At 39.3% G+C, this 10,648-nt stretch overlaps 1 protein-coding gene across 3 annotated transcripts in view; it reads left to right on the top strand.

Moving 5' to 3' along the window:
• snx2 (sorting nexin 2) overlaps nt 1-10,648 on the top strand; it is a 27,467-nt gene continuing 16,819 nt past the window's right edge. For 2 of the 3 annotated variants that reach the window (XM_005938635.2, XM_005938636.2), the window contains exons 1-7: nt 3-235; nt 4,679-4,778; nt 5,057-5,217; nt 6,958-7,024; nt 7,689-7,732; nt 8,080-8,221; nt 9,285-9,363. In XM_005938635.2, the coding sequence (XP_005938697.1) occupies nt 137-235; nt 4,679-4,778; nt 5,057-5,217; nt 6,958-7,024; nt 7,689-7,732; nt 8,080-8,221; nt 9,285-9,363 (692 nt within the window). In that variant the 5' untranslated portion in view covers nt 3-136. Of the gene's footprint in view, nt 236-4,678; nt 4,779-5,056; nt 5,218-6,957; nt 7,025-7,688; nt 7,733-8,079; nt 8,222-9,284; nt 9,364-10,648 lie in introns of all 3 variants that reach the window. The other variant, XM_042227236.1, reaches the window with a different exon arrangement.

Here is a 10,648-nt window from a genome sequence, read left to right on the forward strand (position 1 = left end):
AAACTGGGAAAACCTCCTGACTCCCCGCTCCTCCTCCTCTCGCCCTGTCAGTCGACTGTTTTAGGGCTGTGTGTGTGTCTGTTAGCTAGCTGCTAGCCATCATCACCACAATAAACTGCAGAAACAGAAGACGAATATGGCAGATACAGCCAGGGACGCTCCACCGGAGCAGACCGACTTCCATGAGCTGGAGGACGGGGAAGAACTGTTCCCGGAGCCGGCCACAACACAGGAGGTGAGGAGGAGGAGGTGATGAGGGGAGGCCGAAGGGGAGCTGTGGCAGGCAGGGCGTGATGCCTCCAGCTGACAACAGATGGAAACTTAGAGGAGGGGCAGCAGGCAGGCTGGACACCTTAAAATCGCTTAATTTTTGAATGAAGTTTGGCGTGTGTGGAGGCTTCTATTGCATATATCTTTGCACTGTCATCATTCACGAAAACGGCTAAAAATGCGAGGTGTTGATACACCAAACGGTGGCCTTCTAAGCCACTGTTACAGGAGCCGATAAGGTCTATTTGGGCTGAGAAAAAGCGCAATGGAGGTGTGTTTTCTTGCAGTCAGGTGACAGTCACACAGGTGTAAATTATACATTCAAGGCGGATTGGAAAAAACGGAAAAACAATAGTTTAGCAGATTAAAGTTTCTTTGTTTCTTTATGTTTGTGTATCTGAGCTGATTAAAGACAGTGGTTAAAGTTTGAAATTATTATTTGTCAAAATTATGTAAATATACTGGTGAAAGCAGCCCAGAAAATCCAGCAGGCAGATTATAGTTTTTTGACAAAGTGAAGGGACACCGAAGATACTCAAAACAAACAAAAGAAGAAGAAATATCAAGGTCAAAATGTTGAGTAATAATTTGTAAAACGGCAGTTTTACTAATGCTGAACTAGTTTGTTGTATAGCGCTTGGCTTTGATAAGATTTAGATGGCATTAGTGGTCATTATTCCAGCCTTTTGTTTGATCAGTGGAATATCCAGAGAGTAATTACTGTCAAATATTTGTTGTCTGCAGCTTCTTAGACTTAAAGGTTGGATACAGTACTTTATGACACATGACAGCAAGCTGAACATTTCTGTGTTTTGGTGTTGACTAGATTTGTTTGAAAACAGAATCATTTTTTTCGTATTAGTGTTAAAATGTTTGTTTTTAAAGGGAGCTCAACAAAGCTGCAGCACAAACATTAATGTAATGGCATTAAAAGCATAGACTGTAAATGAAAGATGGCATCATGTGAGCCCTCGCCATTTTGAAGCCTCACTTTTTGCATTTTGGCCACAACCATGTCAGGTTTTTGGAGGCACAAGTGGACGTATTTGGATGAGAGGGTGACATGCAAGATGTATGAAGAGTGAACAGTATGAAGCTTGGTTAGCTTAAAGTATTTTTAAAAACAAACTGAAGCAAAAGCTTGCTGTGTGTGCCACACAGCAGACCATATTATGTTTCAGATAATTGCAAGAGGTCACCAGCATCAACTTGATCGGGAGGTCCAGTTCAGTTAGCTAAAGCTTCTTGTGTCAATGAAAGTGGCCATGGGAGGAAAAAAAAAGTTGGGTATTGACAAGCGCCAAGTGGTCCTTTGAGGAATTGTAGATTTTTGCACCTCCTGTTCCCAGAGGTTGCTGCATGCATGAGAGAGCTTTTTTGTTCAGCTTTTACATTTGTTGATGTGTTCTTTATACCATCTTTGTCCTTTCTGACCATTTTTGACCAACCCGAATCACTGTGGTGCGTGTTTCAGCCTAAATAGAAACAGGCAGGTGCAGAAAAACGAATGAAGGAGCAATTTATATTCTCTTGTTCTATGATTAAGAGGTAAATAAAACAAATTACAAACCATGTTAAAGAATTTGCATATAGAAAAACAGGAGCTTTTCATAGTGTTGGAACCTCAAATCGGAAACAAAGTTACCAGCCTGCAGCAGGAAAGTGCAAACACACACACACACACACACACACACAGGTTCTCTTAAACGGGCCTCTTTTTGTCATGTCAGCACTCTGGTTTTTCTTCCCGGTGATGATTGCCTTTCTTGAGTGTCACAACAGCACTCGTGTGTGTGTGTGTGTGTGTGTGTGATGCACTTCTGCACTTCCCATCTTAGCAGCCTGGGTACAGTTTCATGGCCCACATGTTTCTTCAGAAGGACTAGTAAACTGACAGAGTGACCACTAAAGTTTTAACTCCTCCTCTTTCCCGCTTTTGTTTTTGGTTTGCAGGAAGGTGAAGCATATTCTCTCTTGTGTGTTTCTGATCATAATCCACTATGTATTTCCTCCTATTATCATTTCCCCCTTCCTTAAACGACTGCGATCCAGTCTGACAGTTCTTCAGAAAACCCACCCCTGGTCACACTTGGTTTTAGTTTTAGAAAGATGTTGATTGAAACAATAATTTTCATGTTTTTGTGCTGCAGGTTTTGCTGTTCTGTTTTCTTGTAGTTTCTAGTAAATTGAGGCCCTTTAACGATTACATTTGAGTCATATTTTTTGTAAGTTTCACATTTGATTTTGATTCAGGGTCCAGATCAGCGGTTAGTTTTGTTTTCATGAATTATCCATCAGTTTCCTGTGATTTTCCTCAAAGTTTGTTTAAAGCCTCACAGTTTTGTTGGAACTGTGCAAGTTTGAAACACTAGTTGTTGAATGGAAGCAGCTGCTCTGCTGTGTTTGTGTGCGTGCGGTGTTTCCTCTGACCCCTCTTTGCTTGCTGAGTAAGGAGGGAGGAAGCTCCTCGTTATCATCACTCATTTCCTCCTCCTGCCTCCACACTCTCCTCTTTCTGTCCTCTCAGCTAAAAACTCTCCTTCATTCGTTCTTCCCTTTTCTCTCTTTCTGGGAGTCCAGCTGAGTTCTGTTTGTACAGGTGTGGTTCATTCAGTATTTTACCACCACACTGACCAGAGAAAGCTCCATCTGCCACCCTAATAACCAGCCAATCAGAACAGCCCTCACAGAGACAGCTCGATGTTGTCGCCCACATTGGCATTTGATTAAACTACCAATCCAACTTTGTGGGGGGCCTGGAGCCTATCCCAGCTACCACGGGCCGAGAGGCGAGGTAGACCCTCGAGGGGGAGTCGAACTCTGGATCTTCTTGCTGTGAAGCAACAGTGAATCAATTAAACCTAATTAATCAGAACCTTTTCTCTAGTCATGTCATCAGCGTGTTAGAGATCAGGCGTTAAACTTGGAAACCTGCACATAAAATAATCTCCACTCCTAAAGCAATAAAGTTGCGACACACTCTACACAAGTGATTCATAAACTGTCAACTGTGCAGTTGACAGTTTATGCTGGGAAGGAGTGTGTTTAGGTCACTGAGAATCACTTTCTTCTTCCCTGAAAAAGCAACGGAAGTGTCAGAAGACTGCATATGAATATGTAGAGTCTGTAGTCAGGATTGTTGGTGTCTTCTTCTTGTCTGAACAATCACGTTTGAGCACGCTCTGGTTGCGTGCAGGTAAATGGTTCTTGAGTAGAACAATGATGACCACATAAAGAAATGACCGCCAGTCAGTTCATCACTGTGAGGAATAGAGCTTATTAATTTGACACTGCTATCAAATCAGTACTCAGTATTTGCAGAATCCAAGATATCAGATTCAGTGATGGTGTAGCCCATTTCTCTGAAGTCCTTGTGATGTCTGTAGTGAGGCATGAGTCATTTCTAATCTTTGAAGTCTCTTGTTTCTCTGGAGGAGGCAGCCTGTTCAGCCTTTGTTGGTGCTGCTGATCGATCAGTTTTACCTTCAGTGTTTGTGGAGCAGCTGGCCCAGGCAGGAAGTCCTGTGGTTCAGCAGGATGGATGACACACACACTGCTGGAACCTTTCTTTTTTCTCTTTTTTTTTTTTCTTTGCCTTGCTTCTTCTGTAGAATATGTTGAGTCTGCACAGCTTCTGTGCAGATGTGGCAGCTGCTCTCCTTCCACTTTTCTTCCGCGCCGGCAGGAAAGAACTTAAATTTGAGTCAGTCTGCTGTGACGTGAAAATGACACTCAGGCTCTGTGGAGTTCAGAAGTTTGCTGGACGTGAAACAATGTGGAGTAAAGTGCAAACTCCAGCTTCAGTTTTAAGAGGAATTCAGTGGTTTCTGCTACACAGATGTAGGCTGTTGAAATTTCTGCTGTGCCTGCATTAGTCACCTTTTAACAGATACACATTAACCCATTAGAGCCCAGACCCATTTTTATTGTCAGGAAAACTTCAGGACAGTCAAAGTTGGAACTTTAACAGGAACTTTCCTCCATGTGTGAAGAGGCGATGACACACGTGTGACCCTGGGTTCTTATGAGTTAATATGAAGTCTGATTGTAGAAGCGGGGATTTAGAAGAAAACAGACAAAACAGTTTTGTTATGCTACTTCGAGACATTTTAAACTACTTTTTTAAAATTTTTTTATTAAAGTCTTTGCAATACAGAAAGCTCTCCAGACTTGGATATTAATAAAGTATTTATTTAACTGAAATATCAATGATAGATTCTCAGTCTACCAAAATCAATAGGTGATGAAAGGAAGCAAGGCATGAAATGGTAAATAATTCAAATCTCTGCACAATAAGATGTCATTGTGCACAGAATTAGTACATGATATAATTTATCATCAGGTCAAAGCTCCTTTGTTCCTTGTTGCACAAGATCTCACACTTTTTTGCATCTGTGTTAATGTGCAGTCCCAACCAGCCAGTTTAGCTGCTGAGGACATCAGCACCAACTCAAATGGACCCAAGCAAGACTCGCTCTTTGATGACGATCCAGAGGATCTGTTTGCAGGTAGGAATCCACAAACTCACTTTCACATTAAAATTAAACTCCAGTGACTACAAAGAGAAGGACAGAAATCTATGCAAAAAGGACCTCACTGTTCACCGTCTGTGACCTCAATAAAGTTGTTCCCGATGAGCTTTTGATGAGCTGGATTCCCGTCTTGCTGAATGCAGAATGATATTCATTTAGTAAATTATGGTTCCATTAGAGTCAAAACAGATGAGTCATTGGAAGTATCACACAGAGTCTCAGTGACTTCCTGTTGTGTCTCTGTGGTGTTATAGAAGCGACAGAGGAGGTTTCGTTGGACAGTCCAGAGAGAGACGTTCTGCTGTCCGATGGCCCATCGCCCGCCATCACCCCCATCACCCCTCCCACGTCTGTCATCACCCCTCGCATTGGCCACACCCACGACGACATGTTCACACACTCCTCATTTGATGAGGTAACGGCACTCAAAACTGGCTTTTAATACTCTGATAGCAGTTCCTCTAAAGTGCTTGTGTATTTGTGTATTTTCAAATTGGCACAAAAATTTAGTTCCTACATTTTATTTTAATTTAGATTAATTTCAGTCTCATGAGTTTGAGACTTAAAATAACAAAAACATCTGTGACATAATTTTATTCTATTATTCTTCTTCTATTATTGTAACATAATTATATTCTATTTTCTTCTTCTTATAAATTTGTTTATTTGTTCTAGAGCAAATGCATTTTCTGAAAGGCTCATTTTAATACATTTTTTTTAATCATCAAATTATAAAGGCCCACTGGTCGTTTAACTTCTTGAATGTTTCTTTGTTATCTCAACAAAGGATTTCCAAATTGTGTGCAATAACTACCAGATTTAATAACTGTTTTATGGCAAGAGGCAGGTATACTCTCAGTGGGTTGGTAGACTGTCAGAGGTTTAGCACAGATTTAAATTATTTTACTTTGACAAATTTAAATTGCATCTTTTTGGCATATCGAGATGACTAAGTGCTGGAGAAATCCATATAAATATTGTGATATGTGATGTAGCGCCTGACTAGTTTCGCAGGTTAATGTGACACTGAATATGGTGTTCCTCAAGGAAGTCTTCTCGGCCCTTTTCTCTTTTCATTGTATGTGTTCAGCAACATTATTACGTATAATATTGTCAGATATTTCTGCTGCTTGCATACGTAAACATAAAGAGAGGTCTTACATGTGGAATTAAAATACCAGAAAGACAGAGACTGAAGCAGCTGCTCTGTCTGAAGGCACAAGGTCCAGATCTGGTAACACTTTTAGACTCTGACCTGAATTTTATTAGACATTTTAATACGGTGACAAAAATGACTTCGAAACATGAGACAATTTTTAACTCCAGTGTTGCTGAAATGCTGACACATACTTTTACAAGTGACTTAGGTTACTGCAGCTCACTTTGTACTTGACACCTTAAGAATGCTGACAGTTGGCGTTAATTCAAAATGCTGCTATACTTCGAACTCCAATTACTCGCTTATAAAGCCTTCAATGAAGTAGTAGCTTCCTTTGTCAGCAGTTGCCTTTCAGTTTATGTACCAACAATGCCTCTTTGATTATACTGCCTTACTCTTGAATTTAATGGCACTGAAGTGTGGAATGGCCTCCTTGTTGTATTTTAATTGCATTTTGAGCAGTAGTTTGAATGGTGAGGATTTTAATGTTTTATTGTATTGTTATTTTCTTTATCTGTAAACCACTTGGGTTACTTTGCATGAAAGGTGCTAAAAATGAAAATTGGAATCATTGTTTCAAAACTTACATTTATTGGTCAGCTTGCATTCCTTCTGTTTTGGAAGGTGTAGTACTTTTTTTCATCCTTTCTTAAAGAAAACATGCATTTATTTAGAAAAAGTATTTGGCAGAAAGTAAAGAAATCCCTGCTGAATGGGGAATTGTTCACACATATACTTCTGAGTGTTGAGTGGAGTCTAAAAAATAAATAAATCAGAAATGTTGTTTTGAAAAAGTCTCAGATTACACTTTATAACTTTCGATTTGATTCACATTTCTATTTTAATATTATCGGTTAGTAGCTAAAGGACATCAGTGCATTTTTTTCCCCGTTGTCTTCATTAAATATTCATCTTGCTGTTGTGCTGATGTCAGACACTAACACAATTTCCCTGGAGGAATAAAATTGGGAAACGTTTTGCTCCTATTTTCTGTAGATTGAAGAAGAGGAGGGCGGAGATTCTTTTGACATTCACATATCGGTGTCTGACCCAGAGAAAGTTGGTGAGTACATGGCTTCACATCATGACATATCCACGCAAAGACCTCCGAGATGCTTCCCAGAGCCAGAAATGCAACTGATTTTAGTGGCAGCATTACGAGACGGTTCTCTCACTCACTAAGCCTACATTTCCCATCAGCCCCCTGTTACTCTGCATTTCCTCTCGTCCGTTTCACATCAGCTTCTTCTGTTTTCATCAGCTTCCACCACAAACTGAGAGATGAAGAAAAATGCAGAGGAGACGGCAACAGTCTGCTTAATCACAATCTTGGTCATCATGCAGGAAATTATTACACTAAGTATTGGCACTGGAGCTTTGCAGCCCTGCTAGAGCCCTGAACAAACTCTGTCAATAGTTATTCAACAGGCACAGTCCCTTTAAATAAATATAAAGGTCAAACAAGGAACATTAAACAGTAAATTGCTGATGCTTGTCTATCACCGCAAGGAAACACATGAAACCAGTTTAACTAGTCTGGCATCTGATCAGTGTATTCCTGTTACATTAGTCAGATATTTGTCTTGGTGTATAATTACTTCTTTAAGAGTGACAGAATATGTGTGTGTGTGTGTGTGTGTTTCACTGGTTTGTGTAAATACTAGTGATGCAATTGAGTAATTAGAGTAATTATTTTAGTGTGAATCAGCTTTCTGTGTGTGTTCCAGGTGATGGGATGAATGCATATATGGCCTACAAAGTGACGACCAAGGTGAGATTTTTATACAACATATTCATATAATGTTGATTTTTGTTTAACATTTATTTTTGTAATTTATATTTCTAACATAAAGGTGGTATAGCAAGGGGGACTTATCATTCTCTTTTTAAACATGGCTTTAATGTTCAGTTATCTTTAGCTAGGAGAAAAACATTTTACTAATCAAAAAATCAAATTTTTTAGTTCTATTTTTACAAAAAGTATTCATTAAATTAACTCTTCCTAAAAGCAGCGATGGCTGAAAGCTTTAGAGGCCTGCCAAACTTATATTTCAGATGTTGTTTTCTTCTACTCATAATTTATCGTTCTCTGTCTTTCCTTTTATGTCGCTCCTTCAGACCTCCATGTCCTTGTTTAAGCGAAATGAGTTTGCTGTAAAAAGGCGTTTCAGTGACTTTCTGGGTCTGCACAGTAAACTGGCCTCCAAGTACCTGCACATAGGCTACATCGTCCCCCCTGCACCGGAGAAAAGCATCGTAGGTGAGTAAATGCAGCGCGACATGCTGCACCTGCTCGACTCCTGGGCAGATTTCAGTATCTGCAAAAAAAAATAAAAAAATCTCTTCATTAATTTCATTTTAACTGCAATCTAAGACCTGCACAGATGAAGCAAATCTGTCATTAGTCACAGCACTAGGACGTGATACTCATCCCTCAGCCTCACTAAGAACAGAGCATTTGGGTCCTCCTCACCAACCATTTACAGTGAAGTCCACAAATGTTTGAAAAGTGTAACAATTTTAACTTATTATGTGAAAAGAAACCAATCTATGATTTATTGAATTTACCTTGAACCCCTGAAAATACAGAACTGTCTATGTATACGAATGTCTGAAATTCCAACCCCGTGACTTCAAGTTGAAGGTCTGCTCTTTAACCGCGTCTGGATTGGTTCATTTCAAATCTATTTTGTCAATTTACAATTATGACGCTGTCCAAAGTGTCTATACTTAACAATGCTTTTCTGTCACACCTGTCAGAGGGTTTGTATCCAGATAATGTGGGCTGCCCAGAGTTAAACTGCACTGAGATAAAGCCCCAAATTAACTGTCAGGGAATGCCCTGTGAACTGCACCCTGAACCACTAGACACACAAATGTGTCTGTGCTACCTGGAGCATGATTATCTGTATTAAAAATATCCTTAAATACATCTAGCTAGCCAACCATTTAATTTAGCAAAGGACAGTAGATCTGTATAATGAGCACATGAAAGAGCATGTGGTCCATAACACTGCTATTAATATATAAAGATATCACTTTAAATAAATAGTAATTTATTGTCATAATGTTATTAATATATAAAGTTTAATATGTATAATGTTTACAGGAAATTTCATGTATTAATGCAAAATATGCACTTACGTGGTTTTAATTTTTAATTAATACACAGAAAAACAATATTAATGTCAGAGAGGAAAAGACTACAAGCATGAGGAGGCTGTGAGAAAACTGACAACATATGCATGCATGTGTTCATGTAAATGTCCCGTCCTTAACCTGTTTGTTATTCAGTTATGTTAATGAGCTTCTCCTCTTTGCAGGGATGACAAAGGTGAAGGTGGGGAAGGAGGACCAGTCATCCAACGAGTTTGTAGAGAAGAGAAGGTCGGCACTCGAGAGGTATGAAAGATTGTCCTCAGACATTTAACATGAAAAATGAGTGTTTGTGTGTGATGAGTGACCTGCTAGCGAGCATTTTCTGGTTTATTATCTATAGAAATCAGATTACTGGGAAATATGAATCATCACAGCCCACATTTGCATTGTATCATTATCATGCGGTGATGGTGTAACGTTGGGAGCAGTTTTAGATCAATTATCTCTGATGCTCTCAAACACTAATGGAGGTCTAAAAATGCACATCAGCTGCTAAACGCTGTTTGTTTTCCTTTTTTGTGGTTTTTAATGTGTTAGAAAGTCAAGAATATTTGAGGATAAATATAGATTAAATTATTAGACAACCTGACCTGACTTTTTTTCAGAACGTCATGCAGTGTGACTACCTGACAATGAATCCACATTTTTGCATAGATTTGGCCTCTTAAAGATATGCAGTCCTAAACCTTTGATCAGCCTGTTTCAGTTTAAGGGTTATTTTCAATAAATTGCATGCTCAAAAAATGTTTTGTCACACTCCCATTTCTTCTTGTTGCATGTTGGAGCTCTACTTGGAATCTTGTTACAACCCAACCGTGCAAAATATAACTTTTTTCCAATAATCAAAGGGGCATAAAAAATTGAACAAGAACGGAACAAAAAAAACAAAGTAAATCAAAAAAATTGCAAACTTTTTTGTGGATGCTTTTAGTCTCTTTCTGGATATTTTGTATTTGTGGTAGATGTGCTAAATTTTTATTTATATCAGAGTTATTGTTATGTACAGCTGCACAGTTTGTTTTCTGTCATTGTTCACAGCCAGTGACAGCTGATGGAGCTCAGAGCTGCTGCTCAGAACTCCACCCTGATGGACACACACACACACACACACACACACACACACACACACACACACACAGTTAATAAGATCACATTAGTAGAATTTTGTAAAGTTAAAAACAAGTATACGTTGTTTGAAAAACACTTTTTCCCCTCCAAAAGCAAATGCTGTGCAAACACCAAACCAACAATGAATTGATTTGACATCTAGGCAGAAACTGGGAGAAGGTGGAGGGGTGTCTCCAGAATATAGAAATGTAAAATTTTGGAGGATTAAACAGTCCGATGGCAGAATAGAAGCCATCGTCGATGTGCTGAAAATGTTAAATACCTCTCTTTGTGGAATAAATTTAGCTCATTAAATCATGCACTCGTGTTGCTTTCAGAGCCCAAAGATTAGCACCCTGTGAGGGCTGCTGCCCGTCTAGATCTCACTGAGTTCTCAGGCAGTTACCTTTGCTAGTCTCAC

Source organism: Haplochromis burtoni, unplaced genomic scaffold (genome assembly GCF_018398535.1).
Source record: "Haplochromis burtoni strain Fernald_Lab_line unplaced genomic scaffold, NCSU_Asbu1 Contig_250, whole genome shotgun sequence".
NCBI lineage: Eukaryota > Metazoa > Chordata > Actinopteri > Cichliformes > Cichlidae > Haplochromis > Haplochromis burtoni.